General features: G+C 40.9%; 1 protein-coding gene across 9 annotated transcripts in view; it reads right to left on the reverse strand.

The window, feature by feature from the left end:
• Positions 1 to 6,349: 6,349 nt before the first annotated feature.
• The window catches only part of SYT14 (synaptotagmin 14), a 78,285-nt gene continuing 59,257 nt past the window's right edge, over positions 6,350 to 25,377 (reverse strand). For 4 of the 9 annotated variants that reach the window (XM_083494372.1, XM_083494370.1, XM_083494367.1 and 1 more), the window contains 5 exons: positions 22,708 to 22,976; positions 20,024 to 20,473; positions 12,470 to 12,659; positions 8,975 to 9,031; positions 6,350 to 7,796 (listed from right to left, as the gene is read on the reverse strand). In XM_083494372.1, coding sequence (XP_083350498.1) covers positions 7,483 to 7,796; positions 8,975 to 9,031; positions 12,470 to 12,659; positions 20,024 to 20,473; positions 22,708 to 22,976 — 1,280 coding nt within the window. In that variant the 3' untranslated portion in view covers positions 6,350 to 7,482. Of the gene's footprint in view, positions 7,797 to 8,974; positions 9,032 to 12,469; positions 12,660 to 20,023; positions 20,474 to 22,707; positions 22,977 to 25,377 lie in introns of those variants that run through there. The other 5 variants (XM_083494369.1, XM_083494366.1, XM_083494373.1 and 2 more) reach the window with 2 other exon arrangements.

The raw sequence follows: 25,377 nt of genomic DNA on the forward strand, positions 1-25,377 counted from the left end.
CAGACAAATAATTACATGGTCTGCCAATTTTGGGAACCACTGCATTAGGGAACTAGGACCTTGGGTCGGACGTTGGCAGCTACAGCCTAAGAACAAAGTTGTTCTGCATTGTGGTACAATCTGCCACAGTATCCAAAGGAATTCGATTGTGCCATTTCTAAATGTGGAGTTATACAAACTCTGATTTTACATCAAAGGGGAGATTTTGATACTATTTGCTTAGAGCCCCTGTGTTACAGAGAAATTGACCGGATTTGTTGATCGAAACAATGTTCATGCAAACTGAAAAGTTGCTGCTTACTTTTTCTTCGCTAGTTTTTTTAAAAAATAAAAACCGCAGCTAAAACTGCAAACAATACATTTCTTATATAAACCTCACCAAATAACAACAACTCCCAGCTCCTTTCCACCCCTCTGATGAATGTTAAAACTTTAACGCGAGCGTTAAAGAGATACATGCCAAATCTTGTTGCTGCTACAGGGAATTTCAGGGTTGTTGTTTTTTAAAACAAAGAATCTTCATACAAGTAAATATGCATGGGTAGTACTGAGTAACATTTTATTAAATGTTAAGGTACAACTTTAAAATATAGGGAAATTTGAAAAGGCAAATACTTGAGTTCAACCAAATTTTCGCAAGCTTCAATTTTTGTGTTTAAATGTGCCTACTTGATAGGGGAGATTTGTGGAACAGGCATGCAAATCATGAAAAAGAATGAAAAACTCTGCACTGCTCAGAGAAAGCTGTGCAGAAAACATCATTGTGTTGTTTTTCTTTTCTTTTTTTAGGCTCTAGGAAGCTGTGCATTTCATGCGCTAGTCCACAGGACTATCCAACCTACCAATTCTATTATTGTGGGGAAGCAGAGGGATGCTATTCTCATGCTGATGTGTGAGAAATGTTGTGCTCACGAGAAGTATGTCTAGCAGTTACTGGGGTAACAAGGCTTGCAATTGACAAGATTCAATCTTTAGGCAGGGCATAAAGCTCCAGACAATAATCCAGACTCAGACAATAATCTGTTCACTCCATGGTGAGTGTTCACAATTACCCTGTGGTGAATCCCTTGTGCAGCATCATGGTAGAAAAGGGTTCTAGCATTACACTGAGTCTCCAGCCACCACATTTTGTTTTTTTAATCGCTATTTGATTTTAATGAGAGTCTGGTGGCCATGGAGGTGGTCTCATGCCAGAGCCTTTCATGCAACTCATTTCCCAAGAGTTCCTGTAGTAAGGAAGGCTAAATAAATACATAAATAACCACAGTATCTAGTTAATCCACACCTAGAAGTTCTGTCTATGGTTGAAAACCCTCTTGCAATTAATAAGAGTTCTCTACTTGGTTTAAAATAGAAGGCCAAAAGATAAGCAGTGATGCCAGCGTCAAACAGAGAAATTATCTTAATGCAACAGGTCCCAGCCCAGTTCTAGTCATAAGCAACTAGGTGTGCACAACATCCAGAGTCCTGAAGGGATATACATGTTCCCAAACCTATCAGAAGGCGAGTTTTAAATTTGTCATTCAGAAATATGAACTCTGCTAAAGATCAGATAAAACACTTTCCCTCCCACGTGCGTTCTCTATTGCAGCAGGAAAATGAAAGGACTGCCACATGGAAATCACAACAAGTGGGAGAACAACACACAGTCAACATAGAACCAAAAGCAAGTGCTCTCAGTGGTTTGTTCAGGAGTTAAGGCTGCCACCCTAACCTCACAATGTTGTTGGCAGGGGGAGAGGCTAGGATGGCACATACTTGTGTCTGCTGGTTGGGAGGGTCTACCACGAAGATGCCTGGGCAAGAGGTTATGGGGGATTTTGGGGCACCACAGATTATGGACCGATGGAATCCAAATCCCCGTGGATCCCCCAAGGGGCCCAATCCTATGCCAGCCCTGGAGCTGAAGCAGCAGTAAGCCGGAGGAGGAAATACCCCTCCTTTCCCTGTGTCCAGCAGCAGCAGGTAGGGCTGAGGATGCAGCAGTGAATCTGCGGCTTCCTACCTTCCCAGTCCTGGTAAGTGCCTTACAGACTTTGAACAGAGCAATTTGCCAAAAAAGAGAATCTATAATTAATCTCTCTTTTCACGAGGACAGATATTCTATAACTGCTATTTGAATGAAGTGTTCCTCAAATGATTCCCTTTCTTTTTAGCTTTAAAGTAGACAAATTCCAAGCTGCTAAAGGATGAACAGGATATTAAATTGAAGACAGGGGATTTTTAATCATACTCATCCATGTTAAAAGGGGTACTATACTTTACACGTCATTCACATAGCATCTGTGGTTGCCTAATGTCACTTGCCTTTAGTGGCATCATTTATTCATTTATTTTAAAAACTAATATCCTGTCCAGGTTTTTTTGTGTGTGTAAAACACCGAAGACGGCTGAGCATAACAAAAATGAAAAATCATCACGATTTAAAACAATGTAAGAGAATCCAAACATGAACAGTGAGTAAAATCAACAGCAGAAAAAGAACCACACTATTCCCCCCCCCCCGCCCATAGGATGCAATTTCTGTTCTTCTAACATCAAGAGCAAAAACAAAAGCCCCAATGAGTTTGATCACATGAGGCTGATTCTCACTTCTGAGCCAAACCACTGGCCTGCCTTTCCCAGTACTTCAGTGGCATTCAAGGTTTTGGACAAGAGATCTTCACCAACGTTGCAACCTGAGTTCCTTTCAACTACATATGCCACTGATTGAACCAGGGATCTTCTGCAAGCAAGATCCTGCCATATAAGCCATAGCCCTCCCGTAAAAGGCTTGCTGGCATTCAGCAATAATCCACAGATTAGCAAGAAAGCAGTTGGAACAGTTGGAAACGATTCAGAGAATATGCCAAGTCAGAGTTTGAAAAGCATGACGGCCCCTTTGCCAACAGCATTCAAGCAAGAATATTTCCAAGACACCCAAAATGAGTACATTAAAATGCCTCGCTCTCAAGCGGTAATCACTGGGTGACTTGCTAGACAGGAACTTGAAGCAACACAGTCCCTTGCGAGAGTCCTCAACACCACAAGGCCCTTTCCCTAAACATACAAATCAAGATATAATTTCTGCACTCAAAGAAAAAGAGGGTTGTAGCCAATTAAGTTCTACTCAGGGTAGACCCATTACATTAATGAAAGTAAGTTAGCCATGTCTATTAACTTCAATGGGTTAGTTCTGAGTAGGACTAGACTGGGATACAACCCACAGTACTTTCACATGAAAAATTGCAATGTTTGGGTAAAAGAAAATATGGGGGCAATCCATATGGTATTTTGGGTGCAGCTGCTGTCACAAAGTTGCTTGTGTCTGGCAGGCTCTCCTGCCCCAGATAATATTTTGTATTTATATCCTGTTGTTAAGGCAGACCAGCCTTTGCCAACCTGCTGCCCTCCAGAAATTTTGGACTACAGCTCTTATCATCGCTAGCCAGCACAAAACATCTAGAAAGTATCAGGCTGGTTGAAGGCTGGATCAGACCATGTAGATACTTCCCGCACTAAAGTCAGGTAGCATGGGAAATGCCCCTGTGATCTAGTACAACATGGGAACTAGCTTTAGAGAGGCAGTGTTATGGCAGCAACTACACTGAAAAGGCTATACATCTGTTGGCCCTAGCTCACACTATATTCTGGCATCATGGTAGGGGAAAGGCTAACCACATACTGCTTTCCTAAGCATATTACTCCACCATATAGGAAGAAACTGTTAACTCACATGTACTAGCCTCTATTTTGTTGTGTGCACAAAACTGGAAACTGCACATACACTGTCTTTTAAAACCTGTACCTGTGTTACTACATGTACATGCCATTTCCAGTTTGTGTACACATTATGCAGTTATTGCACGTGACAATTTACAAAGACTTTATACGATTTTTTCCGACATCAAATTGCTATGCATTTAGGACATTTCTTGCACTAAAAGGAGTCACTGAACATATTAATTATTAACCCTAGGGCACCATTTATGCAAAGTGTTATGACATTAATCTGTTGCCTTGAGCTAGTTGAAGAAGGGAGGGAGGGAATCTAGTAACTAATACAGTAATGATAATCCCAAACAACAAAATAAAAATAAGAGCCACCAAAAGGAGTGTTCTATTAATAGGATCTTATGTTAACGTGACTTGCTGAATTCCCTTTAGGCCTTTCTAAATACATACCCAAATATGTTTGTTGTTGTTTTTAAAAAGTCTTATGGTACAAAAGTTGAATTTTCAGTTAATACCTGTACAACAATCCTGTAGAAAGATGGAAGAAGATTTGAATGTTTCTTACCCATCAAATGCTTTATGTGTACAAGGTAATTTCCAAACAAGGCAACCAATGTGAAAATTAGGGCAAAGGTGTTAATATGGCAAACAACGTTCATAAAAAAATAATACTCTGCTCACTTCTATCTTGCCTTTTAGCAGAATTACTCAATAGCTGTATCTATACTGCACTTTAAAAAGCAAAGAATATGCAGAGGTACAATCCTGATTAGACAACTTTGTGAATTAGGAATCTCTTAGGTCATAACCACCAACCAAGTAATACATTTTTAAAATTAGGAATATTGTTATGAAGCCACAGTTTATTCGTCTGCTCCTTCTCTGTATGAATGCATAATCCAATCTTCAAGGCACTATGACAGTGCAAGTCTTACAGAGCAATCCTAAATATGCTTACTCAGAAGTTTAAATGAGTTCAATAGTACTTATTTTCTGGTAAGCCTTATTGGAACTGGAGGCTTAGATCTACAAGTAGATCCCAAGTGTCTCCATTTTAACAAAAAGGTTGTAAAGTGAGGACTTCTGAAACAAAAAATCTTGTAATAAGGCTTGTATAAGGATGCACTGCGAAATCAATAAGAAACAAAACTGGAAAGATTATACTATACTGAACAACTATTAACATTATTTATGTTTGCAAAAGTTCCTGAATGGTTTTCTTTTAACAAATTATATTTTGTGTGCCATACTCTTCATGCAACACAGGAGGGAAAATTCATTTGGTAAATCTTTAAATCAATCAAGACTTAAATCATCCAGTTCAGCATCGCATTACAGTTACAAATTTAAGTGGTGAAACATGAAAGGCACTGAATAACAATTTCAAGACAACAGCTGGGAATTTTTAAGGAGGTTCTTAAGAATTTTGAGACTGGGAACATTGCACATACTTCATATGATGCACTTGTATCCATTCATGCAAAAACTGGATCTCAAACTTAGCAGCATTCAAAAATATTGTGAAGAAAACAGTGATAAATATGCACTTTCTCAATCAGCTCACTCTAAATAAATAAAGGAAACATGAATCTTTTTTCACAGACTCACCTCATCCAGAAATCTTAACTGAATCTGGCACTTAACTAGGAATTCATGAGCTCTGACAACACTTGCAACAGATAGAGATTCCATCCTCAGATATGAATACTAGAAGTTCTAGGTGCTTATTTAAACTGTACTAATTTTTAATCATGATGCCAACCTCATCCTCAAGGAAAGCTTCAGTATCACACAGAATCCCTGAAATTTACCAGTAGTTGAAACAGAAAGTGGTGAAACAATTTATTGCAAGAACTTTAAAACTAGCAGACTCTAGTCGTACTTTCCTTTGTGCTTCAAATCTCATAATGCATGAAGCTGCCTTTCCAAGATTTATATTATGATTAACACATTGCTGAAGTTAAATAAACTGACAGATGTCATAGAAGTTTATTTCCCTTATTTATTATCAAAGATTACCCAAGTCCTTATTCCCAGCTGTTTTAATCCTTAGATTTTATCACCTTTGAATTTTCAAAGGTTTGTAATACAAGGTTCATGTAAAGACCAACTGATTTAATGACAATGAAATTTTAGTAAAGTTATTAGCTGGAGTCCTGCAGTCTGCTACCTAAACAAAAATACCACTGGTATCAGTGAGACTTGCCAGAAACTGCATACAGTGGTGCCTCGCAAGACGAAAAGAATCCGTTCTGTGATTCTCTTCGTCTAGCGGTTTTTTCGTCTTGCGAAGCAAGCCCATTGAAGGATTAGCGGATTAGCGCTATTAGCGGCTTTTAGCAGCTTATCGGATCAGCTGATAAGCGGCTTAGAAAAGGGGGGGAGGGGGAAAAACCCGCAGGAACTTGCAAGACATTTTCGTCTTGCGAAGCAAGCCCATAGGAGATTCTTTTTGTGAAGCACCTCCAAAACGGAAAACTCTTTCGTCTAGCGAGTTTTCCGTCTTGCGAGGCATTTGTCTTGCGGGGCACCACTGTACAGGATTTCAACCATGCTCTACTACTGGGGGAAATAGGATGACTTTAGTTGTGTCCTGGTGCTTCTGTTCATGCAGTGAAACTTTTTTTTAAAAAAAAACTCGACCTCCATACTGTGAAAATTCCTCTCCGTTTCAAAGCATGGAGGGCTGCTATTTGAGAAACACACGTCTAAAGCTCCCTTAGGCACATTGAATTAGTTGTGCAGCTCTTTAGATCCTGTGTTTTCAACCTGTCTAAATAGGCCTGTGAGGGATCCGTAAAACAAAAAATGATCGCTGCATGACATAAAGTGGAGATTATTCCTGAGGTGGACTCAAAGACAATTTGATCAATGCCAAAAATATTGAGACCTGATTTGACAGATCCAAGGAAACGGCACGCAAGAGGATCCTGCATGGTAAATTGGCACTCTCACAATAGTTCAAGAGAGCAGAAAGTTTTTTGAGAGAGGCTTCCCTTCCCATGGTGTACACACACATTTTTCTTTTCTCTCACTGCTGCCACCGGTGAAACAAGTCTGTAAGCTCCTGAAACAACACAAAAAGGTGTTTGCCAGGGATGAATTGTGATGGGTTTATGCACACTATTAGCAGTGATTCATCATTCGAACAACTTCCGCTCTTGGGAGTGAATAGGGAGTTACAACCCCCAACCTAAAGCAGGCACCACAGAGGAGCTGTTTGTGTATCTGATAAGCAGTCAACATGCAGGAGTGCTCTTGCATGTTGTTCTTCAAAATTAAACTCCGTTAAGGAAATGTTAAGTTCCTAAGGGGGTGGGGAAGCAATGTTCCAACTGTGTGCCAAAATTCTAATTTTTGTGTTCCACTAGTTAACTACTCCCCCAGCTCTCTAAATCTGCTTCTCGACAAGTCATATATAACACAGCATAGCACCTCTAAGAAAACAAACACGATCAAGAGAACTTTGCAATAGTAGATGATTTACACAAAATACCTATTAGTTAAATGGAAAACTGAGATGTGAACCAAAACAATCCTGAAAGCGTCAAAATAAGGACTTGGGATTGCTCTTTCTTCTGCGTCCAGTGCATGTCACCTGAACTCAGTGGTGTCAACTGAAGATGCGAAAGTAAATTCTGCTCCACGGCGTCTTGTGCATCTGTAAAAGTGGAATGTTGAATTGTAACTTCTGCAACACTTTCTCTTGGTTGCACCTGCGGGGCAGCCTCGTGGAATCCTGACATTACGTGGAGCTGCAACTACTCATTAAGATTCTAACAAGGAGTGCCACCTACATACTTGCTGTCCTTTGGATTCCTTCATCTCAGTCCAGTGATTTAGTTCCTCTTCGCCAGAACTGTTCAAACCTAAAGAAATCCAGCCTATCATTTCCTTTCGTTTCATGCTGCGTTTATTGTACACAGACAATATGAGTGTAACGTCAGAAAGCTGAAACAGTGCCACCTGGAAAATAAAGGTCTCTTTGTAGACTGGATTCGGTTGCCCTCTTCGGATAGATGTCTTGCATTTGGACATCTCTTGGCCCATAGAATTCAGCAACGTCAGCTTAACAAACGTATCTACAAAATAAACAATGTCATGCATAAGATGCTTTAGACAAAGGATTTCTCCTACGAAAATACACCAGACTATCTTTAAGGTTATGGCGTATACCATGTTGGATTTTGAGTAGTTGACTAAACTTAAGCCATGTTTAAAAAAGGAAGTAAACATTGAAGTTCAACTTTTACTTAATTGCATTATCCTTACATAACAAGTTTACTTAAAGGTATACCTCATAATCCTTCTATCCATTCACCCCCTGCTCACTTGCATAAAGCAGACATGTGTAGCATTAACACTCAGCAAGCTACAACTGGCCACAACACTGTAAAGCATTTCAGAGTTTTCAGATAATGTAAACAGGTGGATAAAAAGAGAAATGAAATAAACAAATAATTTACAAGTAAAAATATGTGTATGAGGTGGAGTGCAGTGATGACATCATGGGTGCTCAGAATGAAATGTTTACTGGGGGAAAATTCTCTGCATGGATGTGGTTCAAGGGTTGTCAGTTTTTTCTTTCATTTGTGAATATTTAAAATGCCAAAAAACAAAATGCATTGACAAGCTGATGTTTACTCATCTGAGTAATGCTCTCTCTTCATGTCTAATTTTTAATATTCAATGTGTTGTTTTGTTACATTATTTGGGCACAGTTGCTTTATAGTGCTTTTAAGAAGTACTAGGCTATAACAATAGCTCAGATAGTCAGGCCACAATCCAAAATCCTATCTGCACAGGGGGATATATTCCAATGTTGATAGAAGAGAACAGGAAAGCCTCTATCTGTGCACCAGAGCTACTGAATCGTGGACATGAATTCATTAATACAACATTTGACACCAAAAACTATCAGTTTCATTATAGTGTTTTCCACTTTGTCTGGGAAAATACACTCATGGCCACTGAATGCAGGATGCTGCATCTATATCTGTATTTAATGGTATTTAGAAACAAGAAAGTTTTTGTGTCTTCTTTTTTGGCTTACCCGTTAGACTTCACATTTTAATTTTCAGATCTTTGAAATACCATCATCCAGTCAGAGATTTGGTCTATCTCCATTAAAAGAGTGAAATAGTTAATTAAGGTAAATTGTCAGAAACCAACATGGTGGCGAGTGGTGGAGAGCTTTGCTGCTGGCAACTTTCTTTTGCATGAAAAAGACAACATCCAATTAGTCTCTACAGGAACTCACCTCGTATTATATAAACCTGTCCACCTATCAAGTGTTTTAGACAACAGAACAGTCCGTCTGACAACAGGGGGTGGAAAGCAGTAAAAGAAATAATGACCAGATGTCAATAGTTGGGTGAGAGAGGATCAAAGGTTAAAGTTTAAGAGGAAACACTATTCACCAGAGTGGAAGAAAATGAAACCTTAACAAATCCGTTTAGAGAGAGGGACCAAACAAAAGGATTGGCAGGTACAATTGAATGAAATGAATTCTGCAAGGTCACTGTGTAATCTTTAACAGGGGAAAAAATTACACTGTTTCAAGTAATGGGATATTTTAGTACTAATTTCTATTGTGTTTCTAACACAGAACATACAGATTCATGCAAAAGATTACGCTACAAAACTACAGAAATCATAGTGTCACCTTTACCGGACCACCCTCTTTTTCATGCAAACTCCAGCTTTTTGAGTAAGGGTCAGTTCAATGACCTCAAACTAGTGGAGCCTCATTTGAGGTCAATGGGATTACAAAAGGGTAAGCGGTCACTGAATTGAATCCTGTATATATTACAAACAATAAGGTGAAAGCTAATTGGATTAAACATTAGTTTGATCAATACACTGGTTGTTGGGTGTTTTGTTTTTTTATTAAAAAAACAACAACCACAACACTATTCTGTACATTTAATGCTACTTTACACCATCATTCATCTGAGATAAATTATTACACCAAGTGCAAAATCATGTGATCATAGACCATCTAAAGCTTAATGGCTGCTTCAATGCACCCATAAAGTTCTCCTGTAAGAATAGGCTTTCTACTCAAACTACAGTGTCAGGGAAGCCTGAGTGAAAAACATAGTGGAGATTAGTGCCTAGATCTGTTCCCAACACTGCAATGAACAGATAGAAAAATTTGGTGTGTGGATCACAACACCTGCATGTGCAAGGAGATTCTGGATCAGGGCACCAGATTCCTAAACTCATGACGGTAATATGGGTCCATTTCAAACAAAATGGAAGAAGATACAGTGGTACCTCGGGTTAAGAACTTAATTCGATCTAGAGGTTTTTTCTTAACCTGAAACTGTTCTTAACCTGAGGTATCACTTTAGCTAAGGGGGCCTCCTGCTGCCGCCACCACACGATTTCTGTTCTCATCCTGAAGCAAAGTTCTTAACCTGAGGTACTATCTCTGGGTTAGCGGAGTCTGTAACCTGAAGCGTCTGTAACCTGAAGCGTCTGTTAAAAAGGGTTTTTTCAAAAAATAATGCTTGCAGCAACCCAAACGGATAGATAGAAGTGTATACAATTATGAATGGCATGGAAGAAGTGGATAGAGAAAAGTTTTTCTCCCTCTCTCATAACACTAGAACTCAAGGACATTAAGCCGAATGCTGGAAGATGCAGGACAGATAAAAGAAAGTATTTCTTCACACAGCACATAGTTAAACTACGGAACTCACTCCCCCAGCAGCAGAGATAGCCACCAAAATAAGGTAAAGATAAAGGGACCCCTGAACATTAGGTCCAGTCGTGACCGACTCTGGGGTTGTGGCGCTCATCTCGCTTTATTGGCCAAGGGAGCCAGTGTACAGCTTCCAGGTCATGTGGCCAGCATGACTAAGCTGCTTCTGGCGAAACCAGAGCAGCGCACGGAAACACCGTTTGCCTTCCCGCCAGAGCAGTACCTATTTATCTACTTACACTGCGTGCTTTCAAACTGCTAGGTTGGCAGGAGCAGGGAACGAGCAACGGGAGCTCACCCCGTTGCAGGGATTCGAACCGCCGACCTTCTGATCGGCAAGTCCTAGGCTCTGTGGTTTAACCCACAGCGCCAACCTAGATAGCTTTAAAAGAGGATTAGACAAATTCATGCAGGAGAGGGCAATTGATGGCTATCAGCCACAACGACTATCTCCATGGCAGTAATACTTCTGAGTACCAGTTGCTGGAAACAGCAGGAGGGGAGATTGCTGTTGCACTCAGGTCCTGCTCGCAGGCTTCCAACAGACATCTGGCTGGCCACTGTGTGAACAGGATGCTGGACTAGATGGCCTATTGGCCTGATCCAGCAGGGCTCTTCTTATGTTCTTACGACTTAACATCTTGGTAGCAATGGTTGTTGAGTATCGTACCTAGTTTGTCTTTTCTCCTCCCTAGGTTCTGACTACCACTGTGGTTTTCTACCACTTACTTTTTTCTTTACTGATTTATATATGCGTGGCTCCCAAGGGCTAAATTTGGGTGCTAGCACAATGTACATCTGATTCCTGGGCCCGCTTGCACATTCTGGTCCCGACAAGTGAACAAAAGGAACTCAAATATGCCCAGTTCAAACACATTCCTAGCTCCATCTGAGGCTATGGGGTGGAGCAGTCTAGTGGGGGCAGGAAAGGAAGAATTCACAGTGGAAGAACAGAGCCTTGACAGTCTTGTGATGACTAGGCTGGGAGGTGGATGCCAGGCCACTGCAGGGAAAATATGTGGAAGTTCCAAGACATCCTTTTCATCTATTGTTGGGGGCATGCCAGGGGCATGGGAGAGCTTTAGATCGTGTGGATCCAATGTTTCTTTCATTCTTCCCTGACATGCCCCCTTTCCCTTACCAACACATGAGAAGCACTGGATGCAGAAGAGACTTCCAGTTACAGAAGTTCCCTCTGGGGTAGATCTCCTCTGTCTGCAGATCTCCCTCTCTACCCATGGAGTGAGAGGTCTGCAATTTCTTAGGATTGCACCCATATTTGCCCAGTTTATCCATAAGGGCAAGCCAAACCATGGCTCAGTGTGACTGTTCAAGTGCACGGGTACGCACAGTAGAAATCACAGCCACTTTGCTCCTTCCTGGTCTTGCTACTGCTGTCCAACCCAATGCTACCCCATGGTTTGGCTTAGCATTATGTCTGAACTCAGGTTTGTTGTTTGAGTACCGCATACAAACAAGAAGCAGGAAGCCAAGAACAAACCGCATGACTGTCTTCCTATCTATCTCTAGAGTGTGCAACATTTCTTCATATCTGGTATCAGGAATAAATATAATATAAATCATATTATACTATGAGAATATAAAATCTAAATTATACATGTCGGTATCAGTTAAACTCTCACACACTGATAAACTCTTACAAGAGGATCCTTAACCGCAGTAGCATCAACACATTTACATAAACATTCATTGGCACACACTTTTAAAATACATTATAACTTTTTATATTGGCTCTGTGATGTGAGGCATTAATAGTTTAGCAATTAATCATTATGATAAAGGCAATTTATTAGTCAGCCAGTCATGAAAAATTAAAAGGATCTTGTCAAATCACAACTAATATTTTGAATTTTAGATTTCTGCCATTTCCCCAATGACTGGAAATATAAAACATGAAACAGATTAGCTGATGATTGCAGTATTTCAGTTTGACTGGATAAAGCTAAATGATAGGATTGAAGTCCCCACCAGTGAAATCCCCCCAAGTGCAGAAGTATTAGGATAAAAAAAATATATTCCACTCACTGGGTGGTCTGTTTGCTGCCAGGTTTTTGAAGTGGCTGCCTTTTATCACTTCTGCTGCTAGTCTTCCAGTTGTGGCATTATAAAGCAGTCCAATGAGGATTTCTGGAGCTGAGCCATGTGCCAGAGACTGACAGGAGGAGGTACTTTCACTGCAGGACATTTCTGACATGCTCATTTGGGAGTCGCAGCCCTAGAAGCAAAAGCAAAGCATTTGCAAGCATGTTATGCAGCCAAGATACTGAAGAACCCATTCCCAGTATTTATATCTCCCTAGATTTTGACTCTAACTTGATCTTAACAGCACATGACAGCTTAATGAAAATAAAAAACGGGGGTGTGGATCTGAAAGAACAATACATATAAGAGTGAAATATAACCCTCCTCAAAATATAAAGAAGGCCACCTTCTATGCCAACAGAACCAGTATCACAAATAGGAATAACAAGTTCTCAAAGTGCTGGAAAATGCTCAGTTTTGCACTTGGAACAGAGTCAGGAGGGAAAATCCATGCACAGAAAGGTTTTCACTACCCTCTTGGTCTAAGAATGAATTCCCATGCTCAATGCCTGCAGAGAGACACACGGTGTCCCTGCATCTATCATACAACATTAAACCAAGGACCAGCCCCGATCACTTTCTACCAGAGAGATCAATTCCAGGAACCTGTTTCCTCTATCTTTCTATAACAGCTGTAGGAGAATGCAGCAAGGCAAGATTCCAGGGGGCCCCAATGTTCAGAGCAAAGCCGAGGCAAAATATCAAGCTGTGAAATTTGATGCTCAATTCCCCCATCCCAGAAAACAATTAAATCTCATCACATACATTTAAGCCAGGATTACATTACCATCCCAGCCCAAAGAACCGGAATTACCTTGCCTTAAGTCAGAAACGCAGTATGATAAATCTGGTTGCTGGAAATCAAAGGTATGCTTCTGCAGGTTTCCCATAACTGCAGGCAAGGGTCTATCACCGACACTCAGTGTGGTGCAAAGCCAAGTGCAACCTTCTACAAATCAGTTGGGTGCAACAAAGCAATTCAAATGACTCGGCAAGATACCGGCAAATGTTCTCCAATAACCCCACATTGTGTAAACGAAAGATCGCCGCAAGCACAAATCTAACACTCAAGGAAGCAAGCACAGACACAAATGTAAAATTATGTTTTTGAAATGTGTATGTATGTGTATTGCATCTGACCTGAAGAGACAATTCTCCACCAGGGACCTGCCTTTTCAAAACCCTGGTTCGTGTTCTTTTAAATTAGGAATCTTTTCCAGAAAGCAGTTGCAAGCATGTGTTTGCTGCTAAGAAGCACATTCTACTCTAAACAGGTGCCCTGTATTTGCCTTTGTTTGGGACAGTAAATTATGTAGTGGACAGTAAACAATGTAGCCAGGGTGTAAGATATCAGATGTCGGTCCATCTTTGCTATGTGGTAGGCATTTGTAGGCACCTCTTCTGGCAGCAACCACACCCCATGCATGAAAACTAGGAAATCTGAGACCTCTCTTCCCACTTGGATTTCTCTCCTAACAGACACCTCTGCTTTTGAGGAAAGTTCACTAAACAACTCTCTTTCAATCAATAGTAAGGGCCCTGGAGACCTGCAGCTCCTGGTAAGCTGGACCTCTGACAAGAAGGGTAAGGTAGTTATAGCCTGACCTCCATCGCCTTGTGCCTTCTCTTGGCTACCAAAAAACACACCTGTGCCCCATGTAAGTATACTTTCTTATTTCTCACTTCATTCTAGATGCCACTTTTGTCTTCTACACTCTGTCACCTCTACTTCAGGTGCAACTGGGTATCAGAGGATTTGTGAAGCAGATGTCCTCTTCCAGGGTTAATACCAAGATAAGTGTAACTACCCAAGATAGCAAGAATCTATTTGGACCAGATTGTTCAAGGATCTTTTCCACTTTTTGGAAACGTCAGCATGGGGCTTCTTGGTAACTCAGGATATCCTTTTTTCAACACTGGTGCAATGCTTTAATGGGGTGGAGAAGTGCTACAATGAGGTGTCTTCCTGCCTTTTCAGGAATCAGGTATCAAGAAATGTGCCTCAAGCTAAGATTATCTTAGATGCAACTATAATCTCTGGCATACACTTGGAACATCTCCATTTTTTTTCAGTGGAAGAAGTATGCATGCACAATATGTTAAAGAATCTACTAGCCATTCTTTCTTGGTAGGGGTTATATTTTCTTTCCACCTATGACCTAACAAAGTCTGGGCATCTGTAGTCACATATATAAATAGTCTCTTCCGGTTATTTGGAATCTTTGCACCTAGGATTCCTAAAAGAAAAGCTTCTGGCTTCTTAGAAAAGGTTATCTTGAACAGGAATGTTCCTGTTTTGGCACTGAAAGGGTAACTTACTTTATTTCTACAATTCTACATGCTTCCCAGGTTGACTCATGGTTAGAGACAGAAAAGCAAGCTGCTAAGTTAAGATTAAAGGTCTCCTGTCCCATACTGGAGCAAGAGCCAGGTACCGAGTCAAACTACAAGTGAAGCCCATTCCCCCCGTCCCTGGGGGGAATTTGCAAGGGTGATTTAGCCTCTGTCATCCTTGTTTTTCATTTGCTGGTGATCCCCCACTGTTGTGGGGGCTGCTTCCATTAAGGCAGGGGGGACCATATTTGTAATCAGAATATTTGTGATGATTATTGTTTTAATCACAGTATAGCTTCTATTTAAGATGAGGGGGTGAGATCTAGTTTGAATAAAATTTAGAGCCAAGCTCTTTTATTGATTTATGAAAAATCTTGCCGGCTACATATGCCATTCTAGTGGTACAGTAAAAAATGATAAAATAGACTGTTGTTTTATTAAGGGCACAATCCAAACTCCTGGAGGGTACAACTGGACATCATGGCAATCAGAGCAGAAGGTGGGTGGCACGAAATTACCATTCTGGACCAGCTCCAGGATAACACAGCAGAGAGACCTGGCTTGGGCCTGTCAATGGACTGGCTTAGGATCAGTGGTTCCTTTGCCAACCCAAAACTCTCCACTCCTCGCCCCTGAAAAGCCTTGTTCGGGAGGCACACACAAGCTGTAGCTGACACTGACACTGCCAGTGGTAGCTTCCACACGTTCAGTCACATGCAGTTGGAAGCCCCATCCGAATTCACTCCAGTGCAGAGGATTGATCTGCTCATCTACAATCCTATATCCACTTATCTAGGAGAAAGCCACACAGAACTCATTGATTCTTAATTCTGCATGTACCATGGGTAGGTAATAATAATAATAATAATTTATTATTTATACCCCGCCCATCTGGCTGGGCCTCCCCAGCCACTCTGGGCGGCTTCCATAAAAACCAAAAATACAGTAAACTAAGGCCCGGGGGCCAGATCCGGCCCAATTGCCTTCTCAATCCGGCCTGCGGATGGTCCAGGAATCAGCGTGTTTTTACATGAGTAGAATGTGTGCTTTTATTTAAAATGCATCTCTGGGTTATTTGTGGGGCCTGCCTGGTGTTTTTACATGAGTAGAATGTGTGCTTTTATTTAAAATGCATCTCTGGGTTATTTGTGGGGCATAGGAATTCGTTCATTCCCCCCCCCCCCATATAGTTCAGCCCCTCACAAGGTCTGCTGAAAATGTTTGCTGACCCCTGGCATAGACTCTATAAAATTGCAAGAAGCACCTAATCAGAGTTTTAGAGTAACTGGTTAAAAGACAACTTCTCAAAGGCCTTTGCTTCTAATTTGTTTTTTTCAATCTCAAGAGGGCAAACTGGTAGATGCACTATTAAAAATCTCCTTCTGTCTTGGGCAAAAACACTGATTAAAGTAAAATCAAATGAAAAACATAATTCCTTCACTGGGTATAATCAAGAGACTCAAATCTTTAAAAATTATTACATACAGCTGTAATTTATTACTACAGAGTCTATAAAGTTATATCAAATTTCCTTCTGCAAATCATAAATAATATGTGAAATATATGCATAGGCAAATTATTCTGAGAACAAAAGTATCACACTATTCACAGATCAGCTTTGTTCCCAAACTTAAGCTACTGTGAATAATATACTCTCAAAATGAAATGACAAAACAGAATTTATATGTTTTGGCAAATCAGTGTTCCAACTTCCTCAACAGACATTTGGCAAGGTAAGAATGGCACCCTTGTGCCACTTTTCTCATTTGATGCACAATGCAGTGTCTTTATAAGTTTTCTAATAAAAATTATGCAGTACATCTTAGTGGGTAAAAATGAGAAGATAGATTATTTAATTTGTTTGGAATGTGCTCTGACAAAGCATTAAAATTATTGCCTAGATACCCTTTTTATAGTCTACATTAGGGTCTAATAGTGTCATATGCAAGGCATCTTTCACTGACAAACATACTTCACAGCTATGTAAGAATGTAGCCATAAAAACTTTTCAAACATTTGATTAAAGGGTAAGCAGGCACATATCAGTCTATTTCTGGTTTATGCCTCTTTCAAGCAATGTTTTTTCATAAATCCATTTCATCGTGTTTCTGCATCAATCTACAAGATTTTTAAAAACTCACAAAAGTCAAATTTAAATAAATACTTTTTGAACATATTTTATCTCTAAATAAGCATTTATAAATGTATTTCACCTCAGATACTTTACATATTTTGGAGTGAAAAACTGCAGCAGAAAATTCAGAGGAGTGCTAAATCTAAAGAATAACTAGGTTCCAATCTGCATAATAGCTTGGGAGGTGTGTGTGGGTCAGCTCAGTTTCTATCAGAATTCACAAAGAGCAACTTCCGCAGGCATCCCCGATAAAGGGATCCCAAGTAAAAAATCACAACCTAACATAGAGTTAACCACACATAAGGTCAGTAGTAGCATGACACTGGCATCACTGCTGCTTACTTGGACAGGGGTGGGAACAGGCCACAGTCCCACCAATGCAACCATGTAGCCCTGACCTCACTGTTGCCCTGCCCTATCCAGGTAAGCCGCAGAAATGCCAGTCACAGGAGGCCACAACACACACTGCTACTGATTAAGCCCACTAAAATCCATGGTCTTAAATGTTAATTCATGGCTGTGAGTACTCTGAAAGAACAGCCCATTAGCAGCCACCTCATGATTTTTTTTGCAAGCTTTATAGAAAATCCCCGAGAGAATATTGTGTGTGTGTGTGTGTGTGTGTGTGTGTGTGTAGATCCACTATTCTTTGAGGAATCAATTCTATAAAGAAAGCATATGACCTGTAAAGGTAAAGGGACTCCTGACCATTAGGTCTGTTGTTGTTGTTGTTGTTGCTGTTTAGTCGTTTAGTTGTGTCCGACTCTTCGTGACCCCATGGACCAGAGCACGCCAGGCCCTCCTGTCTTCCACTGCCTCCCGCAGTTTGGTCAGGCTCATGTTTGTAGCTTCAAGAACACTGTCCAACCACCTCGCCCTGTCGTCCCCTTCTCCTTGTGCCCTCCATCTTTCCCAACATCAGGGTCTTTTCCAGGGAGTCTTCTCTTCTCATGAGGTGGCCAAAGTATTGGAGCCTCAACTTCACGATCTGTCCTTCCAGTGAGCACTCAGGGCTGATTTCCTTAAGAATGGATACGTTTGATCTTCTTGCAGTCCATGGGACTCTCAAGAGTCTCCTCCAGCACCATAATTCAAAAGCATCAATTCTTCGGCAATCAGCCTTCTTGATGGTCCAGCTCTCACTTCCATACATCACTACTGGGAAAACCATGGCTTTAACTATACGGACCTTTGTTGGCAAGGTGATGTCTCTGCTAGACCATTAGGTCTAGTTGTGGCCAACTCTGGGGTTGCGGCGCTCATCTCGCTTTATTGGCCGAGGGAGCTGGCGTGCAGCTTCCAGGTCATGTGGCGAACCAGAGCAGCTTTTGACGAACCAGAGCAGCACACGGAAACGCCATTTACCTTCCCGCCGGAACGGTACCTATTTATCTACTTGCACTTTGACGTGCTTTCGAACTGCTAGGTTGGCAGGAGCTGGGACCGAGCAACAGGAGCTCACCCGGGAGCAGGGATTCGAACCGCGACCTTCTGATCAGTAAGTCCTAGGCTCTGTGGTTTAACCCACAGCGCCACCCATGTCCCTATATGACCTGTAAGCGATAGATAGCTCCATTGTCCTTAAAGTCTTTTGACGGTTTCTTGAATATAGCATATGATGCTCCCCTGTCTCATTGCAAATTCAGTTGGGAAGGATTTGATTTAGCGCTGCCTGCAGCTGATGCAAGGTGATTCAAGCCATTTGGCAGAATCCTACCATGCTTCTCACAAGGTGATACAATAAACACATATCTGAGGAACTTAGAGGAAACTGTGTAGTAAATGCAGGGAAAACTAACTGGAGCTTAGGAAGCTGAATCATTCTGTTTCTTTTCTTTTCACCCCTCTGTCCCCCTACCCATGTTTATTTCTAGTACCACCAGCTTTCAAACCTAGACTTGAGCAACAGTTGTTCATTGTGGATCTGTTCAGACAAGCCACTTACATTATTTCAAAGAGCTCACACATTCCAACTTAGTAATACTCATCTTGTATTACACAAATGAGAGCCATGTTGTTTACGTTACATTGTAGGATAAAATGATGTGCCCACATTGAGCTGGATTAATTACCTCAGATTTAACGTTTCCTGAAAGCACCCCCTCAGATGATAATTATTACAGAAACAACTATCAGAGATCTCATATTTCTTTCTGTCTTGGTCTCCAGTGGAGTAAACCTTCCAGTATTTCTGATAGCATCCTGTTACAAAGGAATCTCGGCTGACATGCAACAGCAAAAGCAATACAGTTCAAAGCACAATTAATAGCATCCATCTTTTTTAAATATATATATATATATTTAATTAATTTACTATTTTCAGGTTTACACACACACACACACACACACACACATTCCTCAAAGGCCAAGATAAAGAGGTGTGTCTTTAGCATATGACAAAAACTGAATAATGGTAATGCTACATGGACCTTTGCTGGGAGGGAATTACAGTGGTGCCTCGCAAGATGAAAAGAATCCGTTCTGTGATTCTCTTTGTCTAGCGGTTTTTTCGTCTTGTGAAGCAAGCCCATTGACGGATTAGCGGATTAGCGCTATTAGCGGCTTTTAGCGGCTTATCTGCTGATCGGATCAGCTGATAAGCGGCTTAGCGGCTTAGAAAAAGGGGGGGAGGGGAAAAACCCGCAGGAACTCGCAAGACATTGTCGTCTTGCGAAGCAAGCCCATAGGAGATTCGTTTTGCGAAGCACCTCCAAAATGGAAAACCCTTTCGTCTAGCGAGTTTTCCGTCTTGCGAGGCATTCGTCTTGCGGGGCACCACTGTACAAAGTTTGAGGGCTACTACCAGGGCCAGTCCAAGCCATTTCAGCACCTGAGGTGAACTCCAAAATGGATTCTCTCCTTCCCCACCAGAAAAGAAGGAGTGAGCAAATTTCATTAAATCAACCAACTACTCATTGCCCCGCTGTAACGATTGTCCTGCTGTAGAGAAGTATATTTCTTTGTGGCACAAAGAACGGTTCTAATCAGAATCCTTGGTTGTACACTTTTCTGTATGATTTAATACTCACGGAAATAGGGTACGCTGGCTCCAATGTCACTGGTACCGACATCTTCCCTTGAAGATTTAATTTGGTTAAGTAAAATATCTTTTCTCCCAAAATCCTCTCTCTTTTTACACGGCGTATACTGTACAGTCTAAAGCGCACTGCATAATTCCCAATCATCTCAGACTCAATATGATTAAATTTAAATGTCTCAGTGAAGACAGGGCATGGACCCCGCTGGATGCTGGTCTTTGCTCTCTGCTTCTTGATAGGAAGAAGAACCAGGTGTACTTGCCATAAACTTCCACTTGTCCTGCTATAATTTGGAATGTCTGTGACAGCTGTCACTGTTATCAGAAGCCTCTGTTCCTGCGAGTCGTAGTCAAAAGTCACATCCAGGGTGCCATACTTAGCTTCTGGTTCAGGATCAAAAGATTTAGGGAGCTGTGATGATGATCCTCGAGCTGACAGATCCTAAATGAAATGGAGCAGAGGTTTTACATACATTCACCCCCCATTTAGACATCTATAACTGTATCGATACACTCTGTGATACATTTTGTTAAAAGTGGTTTCGCCAGTATGTGTCTTAACATAAATTGTTAAAATTAAAATGCTTGTCCTCGGTGACGGAGTATGATGTTTTTGTTCATTTCACACATAAGGTATTTGAATATTCAAGGAAGGACAGCATGCTGTCAGGCAGTCAAACAAAAAACGTGAGGGCTTCTTTTACTGCTTGTGAAAAGAGCCAATCAGAAAAGAGAAAGGCAAGAATAAAAGGTTCATAGCAAGAAGGTCAAAGTGTTTGGAAACATCTGGGAGAACTGGCTAGGACAATGTTGAAGGGGTCGGGAGGAGCTGGAGAATTAAATGACATAATTAACACTAATTAAATTAACATAATTTAATTAATCAATGACATAATAAACCATTTTGAAAAGTTTGCATAAAAATGAATAAAACAGAAATGAAACATAGAAATAAGTGACAATTTTTGGATTGTGCAGCCTGATACATAGAAGCAGGGGCTGTTGAAATTGTGCTTTTAAAGGCAAGACTAGGAGATGTTGTTCATGACATTATCAATTGTGGGCATGGCATTTTAAAAGTTAAAAGCATGTGCAGGAGGTCTGATCTGGATCAGGGTGGGTAAGCTAACCCCTTTTCCTCTACTATAGTCACTTTCAGGATTAGGCCTTCTGCACCTGCTATGTCTATTGGGGGAAAGAACTTCCATTTGTGGTTAATAATAATAATAATAATAATAATAATAATAATAGCTGTCTCAAAACACCTGGTGATTCTTCAGAGTGCCAGATTTATTTTAAGGGAGGGACAGATAAGTAATCCCTGCATGAGGGTGCTATGTGCTGACACCACAGCCTTTTTCCACCTATTTCACCCTGTGCTTTGCTAAAAAGAAAACCAAAACCCTGCTACTAGACTGGTCAAATGACCAGTCAAAGTGACATTTGGTATGTGAGAAGACTCAGTTAAAAATAAAACACCTTCCTAATTGCATGCTGTACATTTAAACTTTCAAAGCACATTATTAATTATAAGTAAGAATGAGATTCACATATGTAGCCAAATCTGCTAATAATTTTGGTTGTGGTAGATGACGGTGGTGTTATCTGTGTACCAAACATTAAGATTCCAGTCAAAGAATTCCACTGAAAAGTTAGCAAGTCTAACTATAATAGACTTACATTTATATACTTATTTGTTGCAATTACTTCTTTCCCACCTTTCAGGATATAAATCCTTCCACAACGGCTTATTAGTGACATTAAATTACTTTTTTAAAGTACGCAATATTTTACTATGAGGAAAGTAAAAAGTCATGGCTATTCATCCCACAGGGCACTTGGTGGAAGAAAGGCTCAGGGGCAGGTTTGGGGAAGGAGAAGTTAACTTTAGGTCCTGAGGTGGTCTTCTGATATGTCAGAATTGGGGAGTGTTTTTCAGCCCGGGGGCCACCTTTTCTTCTGGGCAAGTTTCCGGGGGCCACAGGGAAGTGATGAGTGGGGCCAGAGGGAAAGGTGGTTTTTACCTTTTTACAGTAGGCTAGTTTCCACATACTCTCACACACACACTCCTTGATCCTCTATCCTCTATCCAGGCAAACAAGAAGAATTACCACATCCTCTCTAATTTAAACTCTAGCCAAGGCTTTGATAGAGGCTGCATCTCAGTTTTCATGCTCAGTAGGTAAAAGGTAAAGGGACCCCTGACCGTTAGGCCCAGTCGTGGCCGACTCTGGGGTTGCAGCGCTCATCTCGCTTTATTGGCCGAGGGAGCCGGCGTACAGCTTCCGGGTCATGTGGCCAGCATGACTAAAACGCTTCTGGCGAACCAGAGCAGCGCACGGAAATGCCGTTTACCTTCCCACCACAGTGGTACCTATTTATCTACTTGCACTTTGACGTGCTTTAGAACTGCAGGGACCGAGCAACGGGAGCTCACCCAGTCGCGGGGATTCGAACCGCCGACCTTCTGATTGGCAAGTCCTAGGCTCTGTGGTTTAACCCACAGCGCCACCTGGAGGAACTTAAAGAGTTCTCTGCCTGTGTCTCAGGTGGTGCATGTATGGCTCAATGGGGAAAGCCATCTTTCAAGGCCCGACTGATCTGTAATGTACCGGACCAATGCTGCTTCATTATACCCTGAATAATTTTGGTACAATTGGGAGAGCGTGTGTTTACCTCTGGGCTAAGGACTGCAGTGCTGTCACTGGGTACATCTTCTTCATATCCTTTGTTATGGAAGCTTTCTATTTCATGCCCAGTGCTCCCTTCACTTGGGCATTTATATGAGCATCTCGGACTGTTGCTACACTGAGAGAATTCACATTTGCTGTCACCAACTTCGGAGGGCGTGCATGAGAGATGCGGGGAGCCGCTATCATCTTGGTACGGTGGGGGCTGCAATTCATCAAGAGGAGGTGTTTGTCTCATTCTCTGAATGCAGTTTGCTAGGAATAAATAACAGTTATCATAGGCTTTCATTCTGTAAGAAATGTGGCTGGAAGAGAAAAACATCATTTGTTTAGCAAGGTGGTGCTTTACGAGGAATTCAAACATGGTGGCCCTGATCCAAAGAGTTATGTGCTGAGCTTGGTGTATGAAGAAGAAACTGCATCCCTCATCTCTAGGTATGCTCCCTTACCACTCCTGCTCCATGGATCCAGATACGCTTTTGCCCTGCCCTGATTATCCTGAACTTCCAATACGCCCCAACTTCAATATCCTCACAGTTTTTGCCTCATCTGCTATCCAACAATGCAGCGCCGGGTTGAATTCTACCTCAAATTGCCACCCGTGCCTTCTCATAAAAAGTACTTCCTAGGTGTGATCTTCTGTCCTTGATAAGATTCTGACAATTCTTGCGGCTTCTTTTCTTGCCTAACTTTCCTAGCTTGATACTTGAATCATAACCGTGAGTCTGTCACTATGAGGCATGTGCTTGCTTGACAGCTATAGCTGAGTTCATCTCCTGGTTCTGAGTCTAAGAGCTCACCTACAGTTCTGATTCTGTATTCAGTCCCAGTCCAGATCCTGCAAACACAATCAAGTGTGCCAAACATTGCGGCTACGTTTTCCAAAACATAGAATCATAGAATCATAGAATCAATGATTCTATGAATCATTGATTCATAGAATCATTGATACATACAGCCAAGTTCTTTTAAACGGAACTTTATTTTAACTTTGCAAGTACTGTAATATAATTTAAGTATTATTAGGGGGCTGCACCATTTAGCTGATTAAACAGTTATCAGTTTAAAAGCTTTTTAACTGATCAAAAGGTGCCCCCAATTCATAGGGAAATACATTGTGTTAAATATTAACACATATAAAAAAGGCACAGGGTCAACAGCATATTAGAATTGGGTTGCCATATTTTAAAAAGTGAAAGTCCAGACACAACAGTTGGCAAAGTTGTTGAGCTTTTTAAAAGAAAATTTGCCATAATCTACCCTTCTGGACGTATGACACCTCTTAAAAGAAGATTCCAACTTCTTTTTCTATGACACAGGAGGGAATACATCGTGTGTTCTGTGGCACATACATGCCTTGTCTGAAAACAAGGAGGCACTCCCCGCCCCCCAAAAAACAAGTGTCTTATTCATATGCAACTATAAAATTGATTAATTACTTAATGAAGGCTGCAATCTTATACCCACTTACCTGGTAGTAAGTCCCATTGAAGTCAGCAGGGATTACTTCTGAACAGATATGTATAAGATTGCACTGTAAACCTCAAACAATTAATTAAATAACTTTAAGAAATGAAGAAGAATGACAGCCCTAATATATTTCAAGACAGATGGAAAGTACATACAGAAGAAATAGTCAAGTAGAACCTATGAACACACTGCGTTTGCCCCCCCCCCATAAGACAAAACAAAAACAAATTAGTGTTTTCCATTAACAAGGATTTATATGAAGTAAAGTGTATGAGTATATGGGCTGCTTCTAAAAGCTGGATAAGATAATGAAGAAAAGAAAGGTGCATTTTGGAGTCAGGAAAGAAGCAGAGAAGTGATTAATGCTACTAACCAATTTAAGTGGGTTGCAAATTTCCTGTAGAAGGAAACAAATTGAATCCACATTAACTGCAACCATTACTGTTTCAGATGTAAGCTCCATCTTATTCCTTCTTTTTCCCCTCTCCTTTGAAATGTTCAACTTTTTCGTTTCAATTGCAAGTTTGGTCCCTTGCCTTACATGTTACTTACTCACAAAAATACAGCATTTGCTAGTAAAGTTCTTTTGCATTGCGTGCCTTGCAGTTTCCCACAGGTCTTCATCATCTCAACTCTTCTTGTTCTATATTTGGTTTCCCCAAACCATGCCTACACTGTCTGCCTCATTAACATCTGGAAACTGCTGCCTTATCTCTGAGGTTCAAAATCCCTAGCCAGAGAACTGCTCTACCAAAATCTGGTTTTGCACATTAGCTTTGAGCTTCTCATGAGCTCCTTTAAATATTCATAATAATCAGAAAAAGGCCTATTGTTATCAATGAGCAACCCAATTCCGGCTTCCTTGTATAGCTTGATAATTTTTGCAAGTAATGCTTTGTAATCATCATGGCTGGTTTCTTTCTCAGCAGCATACTTGCATCTCTCTCTCCCCCTTCCTCTCTCCTGTCATTCCTCCACATGCAGGATTATTCATGTTTATTTTTAAGCTAACCTAAGTTTCAAAAGTTTTAGTACTTCAGGGGCTTCTCGGCAAATGTTAAAACAATTTAAATAAAACATAAAATGAAATACATGTTTAAAAATTAAAGAAAACCCTTTATTTTGAATGATTAAATACCCACAGAGGTTTCTGCTATGCTACTCCGATGAGCGCAAATGGAATTTT

Source organism: Podarcis liolepis (assembly GCF_965112155.1).
Source record: "Podarcis liolepis genome assembly, chromosome: 3".
NCBI lineage: Eukaryota > Metazoa > Chordata > Lepidosauria > Squamata > Lacertidae > Podarcis > Podarcis liolepis.